The sequence below is a fragment of the Ammospiza caudacuta genome, chromosome 14 (genome assembly GCF_027887145.1).
Source record: "Ammospiza caudacuta isolate bAmmCau1 chromosome 14, bAmmCau1.pri, whole genome shotgun sequence".
NCBI classification, from domain to species: Eukaryota; Metazoa; Chordata; class Aves; order Passeriformes; family Passerellidae; genus Ammospiza; species Ammospiza caudacuta.
The window spans coordinates 3,202,418-3,228,022 of record NC_080606.1 but is presented as its reverse complement, the minus strand read 5'-3'; the positions used below and the strand labels follow the sequence as shown (position 1 = coordinate 3,228,022).

The 25,605-nt window shown below is 46.2% G+C and overlaps 2 protein-coding genes across 2 annotated transcripts in view; both read right to left on the bottom strand.

Annotated features, from left to right (window-relative positions):
- Positions 1–1,425: 1,425 nt before the first annotated feature.
- On the bottom strand, positions 1,426–13,057 carry PGK1 (phosphoglycerate kinase 1). Its single transcript, XM_058814056.1, has 11 exons — positions 12,901–13,057; positions 10,394–10,444; positions 9,414–9,569; positions 9,153–9,297; positions 6,992–7,095; positions 6,224–6,343; positions 5,495–5,609; positions 5,020–5,199; positions 4,307–4,484; positions 4,037–4,135; positions 1,426–1,891 (listed from the first exon to the last, which is right to left on the bottom strand). The coding sequence occupies exons 1-11, from the start codon at positions 12,963–12,965 to the stop codon at positions 1,851–1,853; spliced, it is 1,254 nt and encodes a 417-aa protein (XP_058670039.1). The 5' UTR covers positions 12,966–13,057; the 3' UTR covers positions 1,426–1,850.
- Positions 13,058–18,709: 5,652 nt separating this feature from the next.
- The window catches only part of ATP7A (ATPase copper transporting alpha), a 30,062-nt gene continuing 23,166 nt past the window's right edge, over positions 18,710–25,605 (bottom strand). The window contains exons 20-23 of the mRNA XM_058814422.1: positions 25,195–25,398; positions 24,568–24,685; positions 23,573–23,675; positions 18,710–22,003 (exon numbers count right to left, since the gene is read on the bottom strand). Coding sequence (XP_058670405.1) covers positions 21,727–22,003; positions 23,573–23,675; positions 24,568–24,685; positions 25,195–25,398 — 702 coding nt within the window. The 3' untranslated portion in view covers positions 18,710–21,726. The remainder of the gene's footprint in view (positions 22,004–23,572; positions 23,676–24,567; positions 24,686–25,194; positions 25,399–25,605) is intronic.

The following is a 25,605-nucleotide window of genomic DNA, read 5'->3' as shown; positions in this document are numbered from 1 at the left end:
AGTCCAGCAGCACAGGGGCACAAGAGTGACACAAAAATGGGCTGTGCTGTCACGAGGTCTTGTTTGGCAGAGCCAGACAACGAGGATCTGTTACAAGACACGGTGGAATGTTTGTTTTTGTAGTACTGGATTTCCAAAATCCATGCTCTTTTTGTGGCTGACAAGCCCCCTCCTTTCTTTGCCTCGTTCCTGCAGCTGTTGGAGGTCTGCACCCCTGCCTGGAAAACATGAGCACAGCACAGCAAAAATGTGCATCATTCATGTGCCATCAGACAATGCTTGGGAGAGTTACAAAGGAGGGGAGGAAGAGGAGATCACAGTGCTGCAGTAATTTGCATTATTTCTACTTTCTTTGCAATAGTCACTTTTAGCTTTAAACTGTAACAGCTAAATATTTCATGGCAGCTTTACCACACTTCAGCATTGCTGAGTTTTCATTCACACTCCCTCATGACCAGGTAAAATTTGGCAGTGTCTGTGTTCTAACACACACTTTCATTTTGTTTTGGTAGTATTTCATATATAGAAATGAACTGAAAAGCAGAATCTGTGTTGTGACTTGTTGCTTACCTCAGGGATTCCCTCCATGGTTTCATCCTCAATGCTTTGTGCTGTGCAGAACCTCCTGGGAGCACCACTGGGATTGCACTGGGAATCAGAGCAGGCCCTGGCTGCCCCACACCACTCACCCTTCCTGGATCCAGCAGGAAGATGCAGCAGCAGTTCAGCTGGAGCAGGGCCTCTCCTCAGAGCAGGGCTGTGACTGCTGCCATAACCCAAAGCTGAGGCTGGACAAGTCCCAGGTTTGGTTTTGTGCTCACATTTGGGCCCTGCAGTGAGCACAGGAGCCAGCACAGGGCAGCCCATGTGGAAATCCAGCTCCAGGCACTGGAAGCACCTTGCTGGGCCTCCACTGACAGCAGCTGCAATTCTGCCACGTGCGGAAGCCACGCACAAACCTCAGTGTCCAACTGGGCAGTTTCACCATGCTACTTTCAGTGCTTGTAGGACCACAAACTGGAACAGAGGCACAATTCTGTTTGCCAGGGACTTCATTTGTACCTGTCTCAGTCTTCAAAATTCCCCTTGTATTGACATTAAATACATTAGTTGCCCACTATCAGGCAAGTTCTGTAAATGACAAGCAGCTGAACTTGCATTTTTCTTACTTGTACATTCAAATTTTCATCTTACTTTTTTAAGAGGGGCATTGAAGTTTTAACATAACAGCACATCTTTGGCAATTTACTTCCTTACCAAGTTCACTTTGATGATGACTGGGTGCTTATAGAACCACTAGACAAACATAAAAGGAGATCTAGAAACAAAGAGGAAATAGGAGAAATAGCTCAGATTCCAGATGCTAGAAGGTATTTTAATGCAGACCATTCTAAAAATCTGAAATAAGGACAACATACAAACTGGGAGCACTTGAAATATGTTTATTCAGCAGCTATTACAACCAACCTCCAAAAAACTGGAGTCTCTCTGGTTTCTGAACCGTGTCAAGTGATGAAAATGCCTTTAGGATGGAAGCTGGACAGTGCACTCCTTTCTGAGATATATGTCTAACAGGGATTAATCTCTTTGAAAAGGCAAAATATAAATATATACACTCTAAATTCACAACAACAGCTTCAACTACGTTAATTCAAGTGGGGTAACAGTGGACAAACCCACATCATGTAAACTGCAGTCAGGAAAATCTCTGCTCTCTGCTGCTCCCTCCTGCTCCCAGGCCCCGTTCTGGTTTACATTCTGGGATGTGCCTCTGGCAGAGCTGGAACACGGAAGCGCTGAAGTGCTGGATCTCAGGGGCTGTGCACGGGACCGGGCTGGGGCTCTGCTCTCTACACATTGCTCAAGGCATCCACACCAGGGAGAACCTTACCTGGGGACACAGAAAACACAGCAGCAGGGTTAGGGACCTCTCAAGCAACTTTGCAACATTCAAAGAGATGCAATGTTAAAAAGTGAATCAGGAATTATAGGTTGAAAACAGAAGAGTTTGGCTCCACGTTGACTGTGGTGGTGTTCACAGGGGTCTCAGGAAGAGAGTCAGATCCTCATCTCTTCCATGTTTCAGAAGGCTGATTTATTATTTTATGATATATATTGTATTAAAACTATACTAAAAGAATAGAAGAAAGGATTTCAGCAGAAGGCTTGCAAGGAATAGAAAGGAATGATAACAAAAGCTCATGACTCTGAGAGACTGAGCCAGCTGACTATCATTGGCCATTAATTAGAAACAACCAGCATGGACCAATCAAGGGTGCACCAGTGGCACTCCACAGCAGCAGATAATCATTGTGTTTCTTTTTCTCTGAGGCTTCTTGGGAAAAAAAATCCTGGCAAAGGGATTTTTCAGAAAATACCATAGCTACAGTTGACCATGGTGGTTCCATGGACCTGCTCCACACAGTGAATCCACCCAGATGTCAGCAGAGATTCCTAACACAGCCCAGCCACCAACTCTCAATTAACAGCAATGGCACATTTCTGTTCAAGTCTCTCTAGGGCCAGATCCAAATACCCAACATCCTTTTCCATGAAATTTGATGGCAAACAGATTTTTGATTGGATTTAAAGAGTTGCTGCATACTTTCTTAAATCCCTAGTGGCATGTAAATAGAATTCTGGGGAGTGTGGTGGAAATTTTAAGAATGAATTAAGAGAAAAGGCCTCCTATGAGTCTCAGGTCTTTAAATAACTAAAACACTCAGGTTGAGACATTTATACATTTCATTCCAACTGATGGAAGCAAAGAATATTCTCAGCTTTGAGTACAAGGGCCTAGATTAATAAAGTGCAACATTTTCTAAAACATTTTTTAGCTTTTTGTCCTACTTTAATAATGAACAGACACCACTCTGGTTTTGCCTTTCCTCAGAAAAACAACCTTCTAATGCTCAAGCTGTGCAGCAGGACTGAATTGTAACACTGTTCACAACTCACTAGTTTGCTGAGTTTTCAGGGATTTTTTCCCCTTTCTTCATCTTCAGAAGCTTTTCTAATTAGCCAGACTTCCGTTACATTTAAAAGATCACACACACAAACCCATATTTTGGGCCAAAACTTAGACAAGTTTGTGCTTTTGAATACACAGCATTTCCTTCGAGCCATCTGCATTCTTTCCCTTCCCCATCACTCCCTAGGCAACAGAAACAAAAGCTCTGTCTCCCATCTTGCTCCTGCAAACAGCAGCTGCAAGGCAGTTTATTGAGGTTTCTCCTCTCCAGAGGAGTTGACAGCGTTGGATAATTTACACACACTGGGAAACGGCAAATTACCAGAGGAAATGAAAAGTCGTTTCGAGAACAATGGAACTCGTTACAAGAATCCCTTCAATCCTCTCCATTTTGAATTCCAAGCACCCTCGTGCAGGTTTGTCGGTGAGCACTAGAGGGCTCCCCAAACCCAAGGGAATTCCAAACAGGAAGAAGAGGCTTTTGGCAAGAATTCCAGACTGTTCTGATGAGGTTCCCCCATCAGAAACCGGGCATTTTCAACTGGCTGCCATGTCCTGAGGGATCAGTGACCAAATCCAGCCCACTCTTGTTTTCTATCCCAGTATTTTTCCTTTCTGGGAGGAGCACACTGTGTTGTCTGCAGGAATATTCCATTTTCCTTCCTCTCTTCCTCTGTGAGAGCTACAGAACAGGAGAAGAGGAGCTTGTAGCTCCAAAGCTACATGTAACTAACTCCACATGGTGGCACAGAAAAGACATTTCTCTGTGTCCTGGTTTGATAAGGAAGTGAGTTTTTTGGGAGTTTGTGGTTAAATTAATTAGTGTTGAGATTTGAATATTGGTATTTGGTGTGGCTACTGAGGACATGGATATGTTTTTGAGAATATAGGGGGTTAAAAGTAGAATACTTTTAAGGGATTTTTTTGTTGTTGTTGTTTTGGTTGGTGAAAGAGGTTAGTATCAAACCATGACACTCTGTTGTTGTGCTTTCCTGATAAATGCTAATGGCAAAGCACCCAGAACTCCATATTTACTAAAACAAATGAAGATAAAAGAGGATTTACCCTCTAGCAGCTCCAGGCTGGCTCCACCTCCTGTGCTGACATGGCTGACTTTATCCTCAGTGTTCCACTTAGCACAGCAAGTGGCTGTATCTCCACCACCTGTAGCACAAACAGAATCCATGAGACACAAGAAATACAGATTTTTGTCCAACTGAAGGACAGAGGAGAACTTCTGGAAAATAATTTGATCAGTATTTTTATCACAGTACTGGCCATCATAAGCTTCCTCCATGCATTTAGAAACAGAAGAACAAGAACACAACTACTTACCAATAATGGTGATGCAGCCTTTTCCAGTAACTTCTACCACTTTGTCCATCAGGGCTTTGGTTCCTTTGGAAAACTTGTCCCACTCAAAGACTCCCACTGGACCGTTCCACACGATTTGCTTGGCCCTTCCCACAACTTCAACAAACTTCTTCACACTCTCAGGGCCACAGTCCAGGCCCTAAGGGAAGTGAGAGAAGTCATCACTGCTGACCCCCAGCTCAAATCCCCCATGCCCAGCCAGAAGCTTCTCCCTCACCCCAGACAAGAAACAAGAATTTCTCTCCATTCACAGACAGATTTGCCAGCAGCTGCTGCAGGAGGGTGGAGTCTGGGGGGGGTATTTATCTTCCTAACACTTCTTAATCTTCCAGTAAGTCAATTTTAAATCAATGTCAGATTTTTGAAGCCTTAGAAAACTTTGCCAACCCTACGTAAATTCCAGTCAAATAAAAGGGATTTTTACTGCATTCAGATCTGCATGTTCAGAGAGGAATTTTGCTGTTTTAATCCAAATCTCACAGAAGCTACTTTAGACTTAAAATTTCAGAACAAACAACAGGGCTTCAATTTCATTAAACCAACAAACTCCACACAGCTTGACTGCCCTCAGGAACATGTGCCAAGGCTCACAATTACTCTTTCTACTCCTTTAAGAGGTGTTCTACCCATCCTATTCCTCTCCTCCTGTCAGTCCCTGTCCCACTCAAACCTACCATCCAGCCAGCAGGAATGCCTGAAGCCACTGTGGCCTCCCCAGTCTGTGCATTCTCATCAAATTTGTCAGCAGTGATGAAGTCAACAGGCAGAGTGATCTTCACACCATTCTTCTCTGCCTTGGCCATCAGGTCCTTGACAATTTTTGACCCCTCTTCATCAAACAGAGAGTTGCCAATCTAAAGGAAACATTTGGGAAAAGTAAGAGAGGTGTTTGTTTAGCTCCTGGTCATGACAGAAGAGAACATGAGCACTCAAACTGCCCAGACAGCAATTCTGGAAATATTGTTTTCTTAAAGCACATGGAGAGACAGAGGAGCAATCTGAGTTTTGCAAAGGGATTGTCAAGTAATTTCTCAGTGCTCCCTACTCTTGCAGAGAGCCAAGAGAGCCTGTGCTCAATCCCAGAACATGTAAGGGGCATTCAGACCACATTTCCCACTAGGAGCAGACATGGAATTGTTCTCCTCATACCTCCATGTTGTTGAGCACTTTGAGGAAGGTGAATGCCATTCCACCACCAATGATCATCTCATTGACCTTATCCAGCATGTTATTGATCAGCTGGATCTTATCCTGAACTTTGGCTCTGTAAGAGAGAAAAGGAAAAAGAATTAATAATGAATATTGTGACTTTGGTATGTCAAGGCTGTTCTAGAGAATGATCCAACAAAAAATTGTTTGAAATGGGCAAAAAGAGAATTTTGCAAGTTAGCAGGCCAGCATTAAAATGCTTACTGGAGCATTATTCAGCATTCCTTTTTTTCTTTTCTATTTAAATATAAACCTCATTAGCCCTTTAGAGCCTGATTTCCCCTGACTGCCCAGCAGAGCCCATGCAGCCCCAGTTGCATAATGAGAGGTCATGTCAATTTACAGAGCCTGAGCACTCCTGTACCCTGAACTGGGGGGAAAGGTCACTGACAATGTCTGGGCCACCTCATGGCTAAACTGCTCTGCTGGCTCATCTGGGCAAAAACTGCTGGGGACTGTCTTGATTTGGGGAACAACAATGAACTGTCAGATCGTATCATCACAGGAGCAGATGTATCAGTTAGCTCCTCTCTAATCCACATCTCATATCTCAGGAGTCAGCTACTAATCTGAACTGCAGGTACACTAGAAAGGAAAGCACTTGCTTAAATAACATGTCGTTTGTTAGGGCAGTTAGAGAAATACAGTCACAATGTTCTCGAGCCTTACCCTCCAAGAATTGCCAAGAAGGGTCTCTCTGGACTCTCCAAGGCCTTGGCAAAATAATCCAGTTCTTTCTTCATGAGGAAGCCAGCAGCCTTCTGAGGCAGATTGACACCAACCATGGAGCTGCAGAATTAAAGTAAAAAGTGAGGAAAGGAAAAATTTCCTTTTTCACAGCATTACAAAGCCAACCCTTTAGTCAGCTGCAGCAATGAGAACAGCTAGGACCTGCATGAAAACACACACAGGGGCTTTGTTTTCCTAGCCTGATAAGACAGCTGTGCATGCCTCACTTCTGACATTGGTTCTGCACAGAAATATTGATTTGCAAGACATTTATCATCTCAACTAGTGATCCAACAAACAAGAGGAAAATTAAGAATTCCCAAGAGCAGGGATTTCTTCTTCCAAGAGGACTACAGTTTGCAAGTACACATAACCAAACACACTCCATGAAAATAATAACTCTGGAGAGATTAGTATTTTAGAAAAAGGGATGTTGTGTTTGCAGGACAATTTATACAAGCCCTAAGTAATCATTAGATCTTCAAAGTCTAAAAAAAGTCTTAAAATCTCATTTCAAGAGACAAACCTGAAACAGCATACACTGATGACAACCTCCTCCAGTAAATCCACTACTGAGGAACAAACACAGCACAATGACAGTGGGGTGAGCCCAAAAGCAAGTTACAACTCCTCAGGGGCAGTATTTGATGTGTTTCCACAACAGATACTGTTCTGCAGTTCTGCCTGGGGAAGGGAAATGGGACTCACCTGTGAGCTCGGTGTGCAGTGCCAAAAGCATCGTTGACATAGACATCTCCCAGTTTGGAAAGAGAGGCTCTGAAAGCCTCCACTTTTGCAGGCTCAGCCTTGATCTAAAAAGAGAAAGAAGGACAAGTTTGTACCCTGAGACTTTGACTCTGAATCTGAACTCAAAGTCAGCTATTTGACTGAAATCCAAAGCAAAGGTCAGTTTGAGGAACTCATCAGCCCATCCAGTGGGTCACTCTCTTCCATTTGCTTTTTTCCAGTCCAGCAGAAGCAACAAAGTTTAAATGGTTTAAATTCCACTTTAAACTCCCCTAGACTGCTATTGCTGAAACTGTTCCCACTTCTGAACTGCAGCACCACAAACCTTCCAGTCTCTCTCCAACAGAGTTCCAGTGTTGTGTGGTGAACACAGGTAGCACAGGAAGGGTGTGGAGAGACAAGGCAGGGATCAGGCTAAACAAATTCATGCTCACTCACTGAACAAAGCAAGCATCATCTCCAAGAGATACAAGTAAAAGGCTGAGCTCCTGAAGGACTGATTTAGCAACTGCACTGAGGATTAACCAATGAACAGTCTGATAAAAGGCTTGCACACTGTAACAGGCCACAGTGAAAGCAGCCAGTGCTGGAAATGCAGATAAGTGCAGTATGTAGTGGGTAAGGACAGGTGTATTTCTGTGAAAAGACTACTCCAAGCATCCTACCAAATCCTCACAGGATGGCTTTTGCAGTCCAGCTCTCCCTCCCAGCATGAGGAGACAGCAGAGCCCACAAGCAGCAGGTGAGTGCTCAGGGGCAGCTGGCAGCCCCTTGGTGCAGGGAACAGCCCAGACTGGAGCCAGGCCACCCCTCCCAAGGGCTCTGCTCAGTCAGCTCAGCACCCCAGGGAGGCCTCTGCCAGCACCAGATGTGACACCACAGGGACAATGGCAGGAAGGCACTCCAAGAGATGGCAGCAGGGCTCAGCAAAGCTTTGGGGCCCTTTTTAGCAGAGACTAAGCAGAGACTTTGTGCAGGAGACAAGTGCAAGGGACCACAGAGATTCTGCAACAATGCTGCCAACGTCTCCCTCACTCTGGCTGCACAGAGACTAAGTGCTCCAGTTGGAACCAGCTCCATCTGTGAGCAGAACACAAGAGGCTCTGACAGAAGGAACCACCACCACTGCATCTACTTTGGAAAAACACAGTTCAAGCAGCAGTCAGCAACCCTGTATTGCATCACTGTTTCCATAGCACTGACTTTCACCTCTGCTAGGAGAGGCAGCTCTGACACTGGCACCCCTCCCCTGTTGTGCTCAGTGCAGTGTGTGCTTCCATATGCACACACCCAGCTAAATCACCTGGGAATTGCAGAAACACACAAAACCAAGGGACTGTCTCCCAGAGAAAATTAAATTCTTGCCCCACTCTTCTCCCTGCCACGATACCTGCAGTGGCACACAGTTCTAGCAGTGAATAATTCCAGATTTGCTCAATTTCCCCCTGCCATCTGCACAGGCTCACCAACTCTGTGCTGTGTTCCTAAGCTGCAGGAGTCCTGTGTCAGCCCATAAAGGGCACACTCCATGTCAGCATTCCCTCCAAGCACAGGATCTCTGTGAGCCAGCAGGGTCACCATCGCTAAGAAAAGCAGCTGTCTGGAGCAAGCACTCTGCTGACCTTCAGCAAAATGTCAGAGGTGCAAGGCAGCCTGCTTCTAGAGAACTGCTCTGAAGAGCACACAGGCTTAGGGGGTTTGATAAGCCCTGTGCTGCAGAAATATTAGTCATGTAACCCAAAAAGGAAGAACCATTCTTATGGGCCTGGTGGCAACAAACTGTCTCGAAATTTTAGACATCCAATACTGAAGCCTAACAAGCAGCAGTTTCTTGCACAGCTCTATTTAGTTTATTTCTCCTTCTTTGACAGAGTCAGGCTATAGAGTCATCTATAGCCTTCCACTTGAGCTGTTTTGTCTTGGAAATGCTTGAGATGCTCCATCTTGGAAATTCACTACACTCCACTCAAAGCTTTTGCACAACAGTGGGACACAGTGAACTACAGATCTCTGACATCCTGTTAAGAGCAGGTTCACAATCAGTGTGTTGGAGAGGCTGCTGGCTCCTTGGCAGTCTGCACAAACAGCAGGTAAGACCAGAGCAGGCACACATGAGTTTCACCTTGTTCCCTGAAGCATCTTTGCCTTTGCCTTCCTCTTCAACATGGAACCTGAGGTTCTCCAGCAGGATGACTGAGCCAGCAGCAGGATTGGCACAGGCATTCTCCACCTCAGCACCAACACAATCCTTCAGGAACAACACCTCCCTGCAAACACAAGCCACACACTGTAACCCCACCAGTGGCTTCCTGGTGGAAAGAAAAACATCCAGGTCCCCCAGCAGGGAGGGTCTGGTGCACACCAGGCTGCTTTTGCACTTTACCTGCCCAGGAGTGCCTTCAGCTCCACAGCTACTGGGGCCAGGGAGAACTTGTCAGGCATGGGGACACCATCCGGGCGACCCAGGTGGCTCATGAGAACCACGGACTTGGCCCCATGGTCCAGGCAGTGCTTGATGGTAGGAACAGCTGCCTTGATTCTGCAACAGCACACAACAGCTAATTAATAAGGAATCAATTAGAGTTTACCAGGCAAGCAGATCAGTACCACTTACACATGAGCCCCAGGAGCTGTCCCTCGAAAATGGCAAAAGAAACAGAGCACAAGAGCAAAACATTCTCCATCCCAGCCTGTTTTCATACATTTCACTGTTATCTTCCATGGACATGGAATTAAAATGCATTTTGTAATCTAAGTTCTGCTGATTGCTCAGCTAAGAAATACCAGGACACACCTGAACAGTACCAGGCTCCCTGGGTTACTCTGGGATCCTGCACCAGTAGAGAAATGATGAGCAGTGAGAATATTGTGGTGAGCAAAGCTGGCACCTCCTACAAGTGGCACACAAGCAGGGCAAGACAGCTGGCATCACTGTTTGTAAACTCCAGGGTTTTGTGTGTGCTGCACAGCAACAATTACTCTAACAAAGACAACAAGTTACCACAGCCCCAGGGTAAGCAGGAGGCACAGAGACTTCTGGATAGTAAGAGAGACAACTTTCACACACAGCCTAAGGGATGTGGCTGCGAAATGGCCACAGCCAATTTAAGAAATTTAAGTTAATCTCTAAAATAACATATTTTTTCCATATGCTTTCCACAGCAGCCACAGTGAGTATCACCTTTGTATTTAAGTGTAGTTTGCTAGCAACTGCAGGGGGTTTAATTAAAAATTGTTGGACTTCCTCTGACACCTTTAATATTCTGGTTTGAACAGTGACAGCTTAATCATGGTAATGTTCCAGGTACTGGGGTGAAGTCAGACACAGCAGAACCTCCATTTGGGATGGAAATTACAGCTCACCTCTGATTGTTGGTTATTTTGTGATCCTTCATTGGAACATTGAAGTCAACCCTAAAAAAAAAATCAGAAGCAAAATTAAATATTCTACAGATTTATTTTACTACTTATTTAATTAGTTTTAAATATTCAACAAATGAGTGAAGGAACCTGCCAGTAAAGGTGTTGGCTAGAAAAGCAGTGTTACAATTAGAGTTAGATGTTCACCTATGGCCTGTCGACAAGTTCTGTTCTGAAATCAATGTGTTATCAGCCATTTCTGCTTGTGATAACATCACAAATGCTAGAGTAACTCAGGAAAACTGGGCCACCAACACATCCTAACGCTCAGGACCAGAGCAGCAGTAATGCTGAGCAGGAAATAAACCCAGATACAACTTTTCATTTTTAAACAATATGATTTCAGACCCCAACGAGGAACATCCAAAGGAAAGGAAATGAACGACTAGTGACCTTGTGTCCCCAAATGAGGCTTCAGAAATACTTGGCTGGACTACTGTGGCCAGCAGGCATTTGAAGGAAGCTTTAACTTCTGTCCTCTGCAGCTCTAATCTCCCTGCTGTGGCTTATCACATTCTCCCTGGAAGACCTGACTTGGATCTTGAGGTGACTTCCCGAGCCGTGCCAGCTGGAGCTGCGGCAGGGAGGAGTTTCAGGCCTGGCATCCCTGTGCCCATGTGCAGGAAGCTGCGTTGCGTAACCGCGGAGGCAGAAATCGCTCACAGAGCCACGGGAGGGAACACCCATGGCCGGAGCAGAGAGCACAGCGTGCATCCTCCATCCTTCTATACATTAAAAACACTGCGTTCAGCAAGCTGAGGGAATGAATCCCCCCGCAGCCCACTCAGCACGTGAAACAAACGGGAAGAAAGGACAAAAGCTGCCAGCAAAACAGGAGTAGCTGAGCAGAAAGAATTTGAACTGGCAGCCCACAGCACAGTGGTCGAGTTCTAGAAGGGGCAAAGAAAAGCATTATCCTAAAGGGAGAGAATAAAAGGACAATTTGCTTTACAGAGCCGTCAAAACTACAAAAGAAAGGTCCAGCTCAGCCTTCTTCCCCCCTACCATTGAAATCTGAGCTCCCTGAGCGCTCTCTCCTCCCCATTCTCAACTTTTCCTGAAGCTTCGGCACTAGGACCCGAAGCTAAGCAGGATGTGAGTAAGCCGAAATTACCATGAACATGAGGAGAAAAAGAAGAGGTATCGATTTTAGTACTACTGAGAGCACGTGGTGACTCGTTCCAGGAGACACTGAGCCTGGCAGCTCACCTGCTGGGTTTGGGTAGCCCCTCACAGAACAGCAAAATTAATTAATTAGCATTAATTAACAGAGATTTTGAGCGGGCAAACCCAGCCCACCGCCTGCCAATGCACGGCTGCTCTCTGTAACATGACTCAGAAATGGAAAAAAACCAGTCAGATGGCAAAAAAAAAGTCAGGTACAGATTTCTACACAGAGATCTTTTGTTGTATCAGACTTAGAAAGTGCACGGAAATCCGGAGCAAGCTTCTTCAGCACTTATTACATGGGCTGGTTTCTCATAATCAAATTAGGGAACTAGTTCAAAACAAGGTTGAAGAAACAAGGGGTAAAAAGAGCAAGTTGTCTATCAGACTGTGACTAACAGGAGCTATATTTTTGCTATCCCTGCCTACTCACAGAGCAGATAACACACACACGGTAACCACGTTATAGTGACCTTGAACAAACTACCCCATAATTAAAGTATTTCGAGCAGGACGTATCACGATGTACCTTCGTGCCCTTATCTCCCAGGACTTGGCAACAATTTTAACATGAGGCGTTCAGGCACTGATGCTTTATAAATAAGCAGTGACTGCCTATTTTAGGGTTTCAGACTAGGATGTGCTGAAACCCTGCGGTGATGCCCCAGCCCTGGAAGTGTCCAAGGCCAGGCTAGAAGAGGTTTGGAGCAACCTGGTCTAGCAAAAGGTGTTCGTGCCCTTGGCATGGGGATGGAAACAGATGGGCCTTATTTAAGGTCCCTCCCAACCCAGGCCATTCTGTGATTCTATAATTCGATTCCTGCTAAGAAATTAATTATTATTGGTATTTGGACAGCTAAGCAGAGCCGTATCTTCACTTTTTTATTGCAGTGCTTTTTTAATTTGCATTAAGGAAAAAAATTACTGGGAAATAAGCTTTTTTTGGGGTAGTTCTCTGGGATAAAAGCACGGCAGGCTGGCTGGATTTGCCCTGCAGCCTCCTGTGGCCGACACACGTGCGAGCGAGCGGGGTGATCCAGGGCCGGGATTTACACCCTGCCCGGCCGCCACGTACCCGCAGGGGAGCCGGGCCGGCTCCACGATGATGCAGGAGCCTCTCCAACACCCAGCGAGCGAAAAATAATGAAATTAAAGCCGCACAAATCGACATGCGCCAGGCGCGGGCAAGGGGCTGCTACCGGGGGGGCACCGACCCGGCCCCAGCGTGGAGCATAGAGCAGGGCGGCCCGCAGGCGACGCACATTCCTCCCGCAACGCCTCACCTCATGACGACGCGCTTTCCCTTCACGTCCACCTTGTCCAGGGTGAGTTTGTTGGAGAGAGACATGTTTGCTACCCGCCGCAAGCACACCGTCCCGCTCAAGCTGGTCCGCTTCGCCGCCTCCGCGTTCTGCCGCAGCGCCGCCCGCGCCGCCACCACCCAGCGCATTTGGCCCCGCCCCTCCCGTCAGCGATTGGTCCGTGCTGTTCTCTCTGCATTTTTATTGGTCAAACCTCCTGTCAGTCAGCGGGCATCCCGCCTCACGGGGGCGGGGCTGCGGCGCCGGCCCCGGTCACGTCCCACACGCAGCCGCCGCTCCCTGAGGGCGCCGGCCGAGTGCGGGGTCCTGTCCCTGAGTACCGAATTAACCGTTCTGCACCTTATCTGAGGGAAAATCACCCATAAATGGTGTCCAAACGTGTGTCGGCTGGTGCGAATCCTTCACATGAAGGGCGGGCGCTTCACGGCTGAGCCATAGGCCTGGGGAGGCCACGCGTCGACTGTAAAGGACGAGACAAAACCCGGGATATTTTTAAGTGACCTACATAAATACTTCTCAAGACAAGCGGGGACAAAACAACTGTTTGAAGGGATACACCTTGCAGCAGCATGGTTTAGTAGCATCACAGAGTGGTTTGAGTTGGGAGGGACCTTAAATATAATTTCATGCCACACCCTGCCGTGGGCAGGAACACCTTCCGCTATCCCAGGCTGCTCCAAGCCCCAGTGTTCAACCCAGCCTCGGCACTGCCAGGGAGCCAGGGACAGCCACAGCTGCTCTGGGCACCCTGTGCCAGGGCCTCAGCACCCTCACAGGGAAGATTTTTTTCTTCCTAAAACCTAATCTCAACCTACTCTCTTTCAGTTTGCATCCATTCCCCCTTGTCCTGTCACTCTAGGCCCTTGTCAATAGTCTTTCTCCCTCTTTCTAGTAGGTTCCCTCCAGGTACTGGAAGGCCACAAAGCCTACATTTTTCCAGGCTGAACAATCCCAGTTCTCTCAACCTTTCCTCACAGGAGTAGTATTCCATCCCTCTGATCATCTTGGTGCCTCCTCTGGAGTTGCTCCATGTCCCTCCTGTGCAGGGACCCCAGAGCTGGAGGCAATCCTAACCCTGCCCTCTGCCAGGTCACAGCCATTCCCTTTGTGTCACTCCATGCCTCCATAGCAGGTTCTGGGTGCAGCCCAAAATCACCTGCCCCGACATACGTGCAGCCTCTAACGCAGTGCACTGGGCTGTGCATTGGGTGACAATAGCACAGGGCAATGCACTGTACTGGGTGAAAAAGGAGCTCATGGTCTTTTGTGTTTTGCCCATAGGATAGGCCTTTCTGTTGCTGACAGGGTTATTTTTTTGCCACGCTCACAAAAATGTACAGATACCGCTGAGAAAGTGGTGGTGACAAAGTCAGTTCTCTGCTGACAGGATGGTGCTGGAGGGAGTCAAGAGAAGGGCAGCTGAGCTGGGGAAGGGTCTGGAGAGTCAGTCCTATGAGGAGCAGCTGAGGGAGCTGGGAAGGGGCTCAGCCTGGAGAAAAGGGGGACTGGGGGGACCTTGTGGCTCTGCACAGCTCCTGACAGGAGGGGACAGCCCAGGGAGTCGGGCTGTGCTCCCAGGCAACAGGGACAGGAGCAGAGGGAATGGCCTCAGGCTGGGCCAGGGGAGGGTCAGGTTGGACATCAGGAAGAATTTCTCAAGGAAAAGGTTGTTGAACATTGCAATGGGCTGCCCAGGGAGGTGTAGAGTCACCATCCCTGGAAGTGTTCAAGGAAGGACTGGATGTGGCACTCAGTGCTCATTGATAAGGTGGTGATCGGTCAAAGATCAGATCCAGTGGTGTCAGAGGTCTTTTCCAACCTAAAAGATTCTGAGTCAAATGAGCACACGCTGACAAGAAATGAAACACAAAGGTTCCTAGAGAGCCAGGCTAGTGCAAACACCCAGCCTGAGGCAGAAGGGTGGGAGTCTCCTGCTGCAAGACTCAGGAAAGCCTGGATGGGCCTCCCAGACATGTTAAAGGTGTTGGTTCCAACAGCAATAAACCCTGAAATACACAAGTGGGAACAAACTGAGGGTGACATGAAATCTCCTGTGAGGTGGTCACCAGTTAGGATGGAGGAGACCAGGAACATCACTTTAGTTTGTCAGTGTCTGCCACTGTAGTTTATCTCATATTGCTGTAAATCTACAATCAAGGTTCAAATTAAATTAGGTGCAGTAACGGTCTCAATGTTGACTGCAGAGTAAACCTGGGGGGTACCCAGGGGTCCCTCCTGTGACACAGCAAATCAGAGCCAACCTTGCAGTCACCAGGGGGGTCCTTGTAACCCAGAGCCCTGGACAGTGCTCACAGTGTCCCCTGTGGGCAGGGACATCTGGAAGTGTCACTGTGAATCCATTCTTCACCGAGGCCTGAGAGTCAAACCCTAAAGTGCTCCTGAACCCAGCCTCCCCTCAGGAGCTGGGATTGCCCACTCAAAGCACAGCTGGCCAGAGCCACTTCTAATCCAAGCCAGAAGCACAAGTGACAGGTGGACACTTAGAGGCACTCCTGTGAGGAGATAAGGGAGGCTTCTCTGGATCCACAGGAGCTGTAACTCTTTAACTGTTCTGAAATTAATCCCTTTCTTTCTTCCTGTACTACTTCATGCTGTGCTGCTTTCTCCAAAGGCAAAGGTTAAATTCCTCAATGCTGACTCAGAAAGGAAAGCTCTTCCCAGCTGCAGCCCGCAGCCCTGCCTTCCCTGGGAAATGGCTTCATTCATTAGGACAAGGCTCTCATTTCAAAAGCTCTCCTGTCACCTCCTAGGGGTAAAAATGTGTGAAGCAGGAATGTCACAGTGTGTGGTGTCCTGTGTTTTGGGACAGCTGTGTGCCACAGCTGAGGGGAAAGGGACAGCCGGACACTGGTGAATCCCCAGGTAGACAGGACATTCAGAAAGAAAGGACCAAGCAAGCCATAAATAAAAATGACCAAGAGGACTCTACTCCACAGGACCAACTCCACTATATCCCATAGGTAGGAGAGTATTGGATAAGAGCCTGGAGCAATCTTGGTGCACTTACAAAGATCACTGTTCTGGCAGAAGTGCAGCTCACTCAGTGTTGTCTGGTTTTATCCTTGTTTGCTTTTTCTCCATTTTTTTTGTGTGAAGAACATGAGATAGAGGAATAGGGAGGATGTCACATGAGAACTTGGGGTGGCAGAATGCAATTACAGATGGGAAATGGCCAGGCATGAGAATTTTTGTCTTATAAAAGGAGTTACAAAAAACAGACACACACTCAAAGCTCACTTCCACGCTTGAGTCACCTCTCTGTCCTTCCCTCCTGTTGTGAAATATTTAGAATATACTGCAAATATTTAAAGAAAAAAAAGCCCACGCAAACAGTTCAACCCCTGCACTTTTAAATTAACCAGTGCAGCAAAGCCAGGAGGGCAAAGGGCTGGTAATGACAAACCCAAGGAGCTGGGGTTGGACCTGTGACCGTCCCAGGGAGTCATTCCTAGGAACATGAAGCAGCAGCTGCACTTTAGACTTGCACATCCCTCTCCTGCATGATCCTGCTTCATTTCTCCAACAGGAACAGGACTGGGCAAGTTTAGGCAGACCAAAGGCTCTGGTGCTCTGGGGTGTGTTTGTGAGACCAATAATCTGCATCTCCATCCTTGTCCTGTGACCCAGGCTGCAGAAACTTCCTGCTTTTGGAGCCACCCACAGCTTTTAAACCTCCTCTTAAAAACAGGCAGCGGCACAAGTCTGAGTGCTCTGATCTCCCTGCAGTGGAGATGGTCATTATCCCAGCACAGGGATCGTGTGGGAAAGATAAAGAGCACCCAATCTGGAAAAGCTGCCTGAAAAACAGGCACAGTGCTCAGAGAATAAGGGCAGACAGCTCCTGGCTGCTCCCTCACCTGACCAATGCCTGCAAATGTCATTCCCAACACCTGCAGGGACAAAGGCTTCAGGCTGTCCATGCATGAAATCGAATGAAGGGTTAATTAAAAAGTGCTGAAGAATCTTCTGTGTCTCTTTTTCCTGCACCTGAGTTTGTGTGTGTGTACAGCTCTCCATAAAAAATTATTTAGAGATGTGTTTGATGGGATACAGGCAACCCAATCTTACCTGGTCAGCAGTTTTCCTTCATGACCAAGCAGACATGGTACAAATTCACAGCTACTACTGAAACTGCCCAGTCAACTGGAAGAAAAAAAAAAACCCACATTGCCCATAGCACAGCTCTGCTATCAAGGCAGATGCTGAATTTGGAATCAGAGTCTGACCTTAAAGGCTTGTCATACTGCTCTGCAGAAATGTGATCTAAAAATGTTACTTAAGAAGAAAAAAAAAAAAAAAAAAAAAAGAGTATCTTAAAAGATGATGTAGCCACCCTGAACTGGAAGCATCAAAAACCCAGGCAGGACCTGCACTCTGGTGAAATGGAAAATGGATTCCATGAAGCCTGCAAAGGTGATGCTTGAGGCTGCAGAGGCTCCAGTGTGAACCCTGGCTGTGGCAGGCTGCAGGAACACAGCATTGCTCTGTCTCTCTAATGCCACAGACAGTTTTAAATGAACATGAATCCTAATTATCTACAGTATCATTTTCTATCAGAGCCCTTAAAGGTGGTATTTGTTCCACTGATTTTTACAATGTAGACTGAACCTCAATTTGATGATATAACTTACCCATTTTTCCCTAACAAAACAGTGCTATGGAATGTGAGAGCTCTGCTCACCCCTCACCCGTGCTCACTGCCACCAAGGGAGGTGAGACTCTAAACTGAGCTCAAGAAAAACTGAAATCAGGGGCTTGTAACAGAATTGACTCTGGGACAGCTCATGGTTTCACTTAGGAAACATCATTGACTTGTCAGGTTCCAGGAAAGGAGAGATATTTTAAACTCCAGGAGAATCTTAATTTTTAGTTCTATATCAAAGTTGCTGTTTCTTGAATCACAATGAAAGGTGTTGGCCAGACAAATGCAGAGATTTATGTATCACAACTTAGTCCGTAATATGTGGGGCCTCCTGGCTACTTAATAAGGTTCGTTTAAAATTTTATTTATTTTTAATTCAGTCAGGGCTAAAACAAAGTTCCATTTGAAATGAGAAGGTTCACATACTGCCTTAACTCAAAATGACTCAAGGCCTAAATTAAATAGTTCCAAGTATTTTGGTTACTATTTTTTGTGCAACAAACCTGCATTTTCCAAACCAGCACTAAAATTGTGGTTTTCCACACCTGATGGGGCATACTAGGCCTGAGGCAGGCTGAGGATGAAATTACAGGGTTGGATCTTAAGGAAAAGCAAAATTCTTCATCCTGGAAACATTTGGATGCAACTTGAACCTGACTTGCTCAGTGAAACCAGTGACAGAACAAGGGTTAATTGGCACAAACCAAAATGGGAAATGTCATATCAACACAAGAAACCCCATTTTTACTGTAAGGGTGAGTGACCCCTGGAAACACCTGGAGATGTTACAAACCTCAGTCCTGGGCTCTGCTGGGACAGTTCTGACTGTGTGAGCTCCAGCAGCCTCTGCTCTTCCCCCATTTGCTAACACAGGGATGCTCCTACATGAGATTATTCCAGAATTTCCCAACTTTCACCAGTCCCACTTGCCCCCAGCTCTACAGGCTCAGTGTTTGCTCAAGGTTGTGTTTAGAGAGCTGGAATTACACCTAAACCCCAATCCTTGGCCTTTTGCTGAGACAGCTAGAGATATTGAAAGGAGATGAAAGAACATGCTTTAAACCAGCCTTTGGATGCTACATTTTTATTACAGAGCTTACAATTGCCATTAGAATGATGGAGGCACAGTCTTAAAAGAACAGGAAACATGAGACAACATGTTCTGAGATGCAAAGAACTGTAACAGCCCTACATTAACATTCCAACCAGCATTAACTTCTTCATTCTTCATCCCTAAAACTGAGTAACAAATGTTCTCCAGTTTAAAACATTTTGTTGGAAGTTCTAAGCAAAAAAAAAAAAAGGCATAGTTTTGAATAAATAAAAGTGTGTTCTTGCTTCCATTGTGTTCTGGCAACTTCACATTCTTTTTTTTTCTTTTTGTATAAAATTTCAAGTGTTTTAAACTCTTAAAAGTAAGTTTGGTAAGATTCAAAGAGTAACTTTTAAAGCCTGGAGCATATGTACTTTTTTATTAAATAGAGCACAGGTTTATAAATAGCTAGACACAGAAAACAATAAAATAGACAAAGGAGTAATACAATATTGTTTGTAACTGAGTGTTTCCACGTGATAGTTTAAATTTCTGAATCCAAACTGTCTCCAACAGAAGCAACCTATTTACACATTAAAACATTCACATTTGGGAAAACACTGAGCTCCCACACGATTCCACTTGCACTGTACATTCAAACAGAAAGGGATTTTGGTTCTTCAACGTAAAGCACCTTTTGTAATATTTTAATCTCAATATAAACATCCTAGAAGTCATTATCTCACCCTTGGGGAGTGCTGGACAGAGAACCTGCTTTCAAAAAATCTGAGTTTATCACAACCACCTTGCCCCCAACCACCCCGGGCTCAGTTATTTCCTCTCCCCAGAGCCTGATCCTCTGGCTGTCCCTACAAGCTGCTGGCACACCCCCCCAGCCAGCAGCTGCTGTTCCTTACTCCCTGATAATCATCCTGCACCTCTTTAAGTGTCCTGCTTTGGAAAAAGAGCCTTATTTTGCTGTACCTGGATCAAACACTGAGTTTCACAGAAAATGATAAAGCCTAGAAAAATACCTGTGTTGGGAAAAAGTTGGAGGTAAAGCTGTAAACATTCAACCTACACAGCATTTGGACAATGAAAGTGCTCTAAAAATACATCTGGAAATTGTTTAACAAGTTCTTAATGCTGCTTTATTTGCTAACCAGGAATGCAGCCCTGAATTACCTCCCTGTTTCCTGCAGTGGGAGGTGATGTGGCATTTCCAAGCCATCCACTCCCCAGCCAGCACTGAAGGAGTGGCTGAGACCACCCAGAGCACAGACAGAAATATGGAAATACCTCCCTTGCACCTGCACAACGTGCTAGGAACACAGAGAAGGAGGGTGGATAAACAAGACAACTGAAATCTTTGCATGATTGTGAAGCACTAAAACCCATCCTCACACATCAAACAACTTTGGGTAACAATCTGCTTTGTAAAAACAGCTCTGCTGCTGCAAACAGAGAACAAAACCTCATGGAATGGCTGTGCAGTGATAGATCTCAGCATGGAACAACACCACATATTACATACATGTGTAATCTAATTTATAAAAATACTCTGTATTCATGTAGAGATATTAAGAACCCAAATCCTGCTACAGAAATATTTTGTTTCTCGAGCCAGCAGCACATGATACTGCTCCCCTCACTGCAATACAGGTACCCTGATTTCCTCACAAACACATCCCCAGCACAGCTCTTCTGCTCTCACACAATGGGATTTTTCTGGTGGTTCTCAGATAAAATGCAAGAGTTGTTTACTCAGGACTTTTTACATACACAATCTATGGCCTGACATCAGGCTTTGAGTTAAAAAGCAGAACATTGAAGAGAATCTCTTTGTCTCCACCACACTGAGTATTTCTCCTCTACAAGCACAACTGGTACACATTTACATCATGGACTGCACTTCATTATAAAATTCATCATTATTGAACCCAGCAATTCCTACCAATGACTGCCTCAGCAGGGGAAGGGGACAGCAAGGTTCAGTGAGTAACAAACAGGTAACAGCCACTGCTGATGAGCATCTCTTTCTCACTGAGGATATTTTTTATATTAATGATTTCATGATCAAGAGCTGCATTTTGATATTGCAGTTCAGCAACAAATGACAACTGTCTGAATTCTTGATGCCTGGATCTGCACAGAACAAGCAGAGGGGTTTGGATCAACCAATGCTGGGCCATTCCTAGAATACAGACACTTGACAGGCAAAGCCTGAACTGTAGAGACTTTAAAGCAGTCTGTGACAAACTCCCCTGGTTCACTGGAGTAGTGCCAGTAGATCCTGGTGGTGGGCACTGCTCATTCCTAAAGCTGAACACTTTGGCTAAAATCAGCTCACACTGATATTGCATTCAGGTGTTGCAGGAGTTTTTGGCTTAGGAGAGGCTGGGAATGAGCAAACCTCCCAAGCCCAAACCTTCAGGAAGGCAGAGAGTCTCAGGGCAGGACGTGCAGAGCTCTGTGGGGATGGCCCCAATCCTCCCTGTTTGCTGCCACGCAGGAATCTGGATCCCATGGAGATGATTTGAAGCCTGGAGTGTGAAAAGCTGGAACCAGATGTTGACAACAAGAAGAGGCATTTGAGAGAACTCATTTCTGGCAGAAGGCAGGCTGTGGGAGTGACAGGGTTCTGAAGTAAGGCACATCTCTCTGCAAACAGAACTGTCAGGATTTTGCAGATGCAAATTCACAATTTTTCACACAGTACTGAACTCCACTATGGATAAAATAGCCTGGTATAAGGCTGGGAAATCAGTTTCTGCTTCCTTAGTTTCCTTAATTGTATTTTGACAATTTGCCAAAATAAATGCTATACTGCAAGCTCCATGGAATGGGAACACAGCCCTGTTTGTGAGCATCAACAGCCCTGCACCAGATATTTTTGGTAAGTCTAGATTAAAAACCACAAAAGACTCTGGAAAGTCACTGCAACAACTACCTCTACACTGAAGAAGAAATGCATCCAGAAGACCTTCACAAGGATCAGGACACGCACAGACCTCACGAGAGCTGTTTTGGTTGTGTTTTTTGCTTCAGGGTATTTTTGTTTTGCCTCAGTGGGGTGGGAGGAGCAAGTCTTTCATAAGGCTGTGTCATCATCCTCCCCAAAGTCCCCCACCAGCAGGGAGTGCTTGTCAGGCTCGCTGAGGACGATGCTGTTCACAGAGCGCTTGTCTGAGAGCAGGGAGTTGATGGAGGCCCTGCTGTAGGTGATGATTCGATCCATCAGGCTCAGCTTGGGGGAGGCAGCCCCGCTCTCCTCGATGCCCACGTGCACGCTGATCTCTGATGGGCTCCTGTGCCTCAGCTGGCCACGGGCACGGAACTCCAGCTTCTCTGAGCTCGGCTTCTGGTACCTGGGCAAGGAAAAAACAAAATGTATTGTTGCATTCGGATCCCTCCCCGATAATTCCCTGCCACGAGTGTCAGTCACCCCTCCTTTCCCCTCCCAGCACTGTCAGTCCTGGCATTCCTGAAGGGTGTTGAGTGATTGGCAGAACTCAAAAGATGCCCCCTACCCCTGGGGGGCATTGGGCCATCCAGGTGTCCTTTGTCCCTTGAGACCTCCCCTACTGTACCTGGTTAGTGGCTCCCTACTCCCTTCCCTGCCCCTCTCCCCTGTTAAAGGAGCAGCAACCACGGGCTCAGGGAGTTCTCTTGGAGCTGGTGCTGCATTCAGAGGCCTGTGGGCCAGAATAAAGCTCTGGATCCAAACCCTCCAGCAGAACGACTCCTTTCCTTCACCATCGCCTTAAAGCTTCTCTGCCAGAGAGAAACCTGAGGAGCAGCCCCTGTTATGGGGGGAAGCTCCATCCCAGCACCACCAGAGCTCCTGCAGGCCTGGACTTGTCTCTAGCACTCAGCTGCAGCATCCAGCTAACCAAAAGTGTCTGTGGGGTGAAACACCACACACCCAGCCAGCCCAAAGTGTCTGTGGGGTGAAACACCACACACCCACCAGCCAAAAGTGTCTGTGGGGTCAAACACCACACACCCACCAGCCCAAAGTGTCTGTGGGGTCAAACACCACACACCCACCAGCCCAAAGTGTCTGTGGGGTCAAACACCACACACCCACCAGCCAAAAGTGTCTGTGGGGTCAAACACCACAGTGCCGCTATTTGGTCAAGCAGCAAGGACCAGACAAGCTCAGGCACGCCCTATCTGGGTGTATTGGTAATTATTCCAATAATATATCAATGCCTCTGAAGCTGAAGTACACTGAAATATGAACTGATTATGCACAAGTCAGAGGCATTTATAATTTGACCAACAAGATTTCTCACAAACACACAAAGGTCTTTAAGTGTCACAGTCATATTTACTGAAAAATCTCTCGGCCTAGGATTTTCTCCTGGGAAGCTGAGAAGCCTCAGAGAAAAAGGAAAACAAATTATCATTTAATTTGCTTCTCGTGTTGTGCTCACATGTGTTTGGAGATTGTTTCATTGGTTTCATGTGAATTGCTTTGACTTATTGACAATTTTGAATTATTTGACAATCAGGGCCAAGCTGTGTCAGGGCTCTGGAAAGAGTCCTGAGTTTTCATTATTATCTTTTTAGCATTCAGCAAGTATCCTTTCTGTATTCTTTAGTATAGTTTAGTATAGTATTTAATATAATATAGTAACATCAAATAATAAATTAGCCTTCTAAGAACATAGAGTCAGATTCATCATTCCTTCCTGCCATGGGGCACTGTGCAAATACAATAATTTAGGAATTTCCCATTCTGAGCACTTCTGGTTTGTACATCTCTTCCCATTAAAAATTACATGTTTCTAAACACTGCTGTCTGCTTAACACAGACTTGTGAACTGCTCTTCAAAAGCTCTCACAGTCCCACATTTATTTTCTGTCACTCAAAGTAAAAAAGACCTGAGCTTCAAATCCAAGTTACAAACCACAAGACTGTTCCTACTCACATCTTCAAGAGCAAAGAAGAAAGCACAACAGAGACTGAGGAGGCAGCCATGGCTGCAGATCCCATCCAGGGCTGCAGAACCAAACCAATGGGCAGGAAGACACCTAGAAAATTACATCAGCAGAAAGTTCAGAGCAGGAACACTGCATTATTCATATATTAATAGATACAATTTCACACAGACTGTCCAGTTATAGTTGTTTTGTAATTTGTTAGTAAATGGGATTTTAGTTTAAATGACCAATATTTAATACATAAGGATTTGTGGCTTATCCCAACTAGAACCTCAGCCTGAAACTCAGAGCTGGCATGTCCTGCCCACTCTGCAATAAAACTGCTTGCTCACAGGCTCTTTCAATAAACCTTTTATCCTGAAGCTGTTCTGAGCACATCCATAGAGTGGGAGGAGAACAGCTCACTCATGCCTTGAGAAGGCTGATGTAGAACAGAGGCTGGACAGAGTTACAGAATAAAGCAGGGATTTATTAAAATGCCTCCATGGATGCACCTTGGGCAGCACAAGAGCCCAACCAGGGCTGCACCCAAGATGAACCAAAGTGGTCACAAAAATCCCTGACTTGGTCACAGGGTCTCTCACTTTTATAAGTTCTGCTGCATTTGCATATTGGAGTTAATTGTCCAATTAACTCCTCCCTTCTTGTTTTTCACTCTTCAGTTCACTGTTGTTAATGCTTTTGGGGCCTGAGATTTGGATCATTTGTCCTTGGTCCCCAGGTAGAGGGGGAATTGTTTTGTCTCCCTACTCTGTGAAGAGAGCTCACCAACACTTAATATGAAGCTCAGAACTCCACACTAAGACAGCACAAAATCTGAAAAATATAAAAGCTAATACTTCCACTGCAACATGCCCAGGCAGAAAACTCTGCCCTGACAGCCAGAAATAAAGACAATGGAAACTCTCCCACCCAACAGTAAATCACTGCAATCTTCTACTCACTGAGCCCAATCCAATTAGTGCAGGCAGCACTCACACACCTGCAGCTATGGGAACTCCAATGAGATTATAAATCAGAGCAAAGACAAAGTTGATCCGGATCCTCTTCACAGTTTTCCTGGACAAATCTATGCTTGCTACCACATCCATCAGGTCATCCTGCAAGTGAAAATGTTCATTGGAGCACTCAAAGACAGAAAGCACACAGGTGGTGTCCTCACTTGTGTTACAGCTCACTACAGTGCACTGGAACAGGCCAAGCACAGTGAGCCCTCTGGAGGCTGCTCTGCTCAGGCCAATCCATCACAATCCCAGTGATGTCCCCAGCCCCTCCCAGGACAGCTCCAAACACTGACCACAGTCTGCCAGGGAGCAGCTGATGTGTAGGAACAAGTGCCTGTAACCCTGGAGGTGCCACGGTGAGCTACCCAAATGTAATTTATGTTTGCCAAAGGATAGGTCACTTTGGCTTTCTTTGCCACTCTCAAACTTCAATTACCCCAAAATGTGCAGTACCCAGAAAATGTGGAAGGGGGATAATCACTGCACTAAACACGGTGAGCAGAACCTCTGCTCCAGTTCTCCAGCTGATGGGGACTGTGCACCCCTGCACACCCAACACACCCTGGGCCCTCTGACCCCTCCTACCTTTAACTCTGATTTCTTACCCTGATGAGCACCACATCAGCTGCCTCGATGGCCACGTCGGTGCCCGTGCCAATGGCAATGCCCACGCTGGCCATGGCCAGGGCTGGGGAATCATTGATCCCATCTCCAACCATGGCCACACGCTTCCCTTCGTCCTGCAGCTGCTTCACTTTGGCCACTTTGTGTGAGGGGAGAACCTCTGCAAACACTTTGGTGATGCCAACCTGAACAGAGAGAGAGAGAGAGGACACAGCTTTTCCAGCAGCTCTCAAAGCTCCTGCCAGGAATGATGTGGCCAGGAAGAGTGAAACCCATTTTATCATTCATGAGCTAAAGAGCAAACCCAGCTGATGATATGAAAACAGCTCTGAATTCACAGCTGATGTTACTTCCATTCAAAAACTTCTTGCAATCTTGATTCCAAATTTTTT

Excerpts from the sequence above, each read along its gene's own strand:
- PGK1 (XM_058814056.1), bottom strand. The coding sequence starts at position 12,965 with ATGTCTCTCTCCAACAAACTCACCCTGGACAAGGTGGACGTGAAGGGA. Across the intron at positions 10,445-12,900 it reads GGAAAGCGCGTCGTCATGAG|GGTTGACTTCAATGTTCCAA; the intron begins GTGAGGCGTTGC and ends TTTTTTTTTTAG. Across the intron at positions 4,485-5,019 it reads GCATTCCTGCTGGCTGGATG|GGCCTGGACTGTGGCCCTGA; the intron begins GTAGGTTTGAGT and ends CACTTCCCTTAG.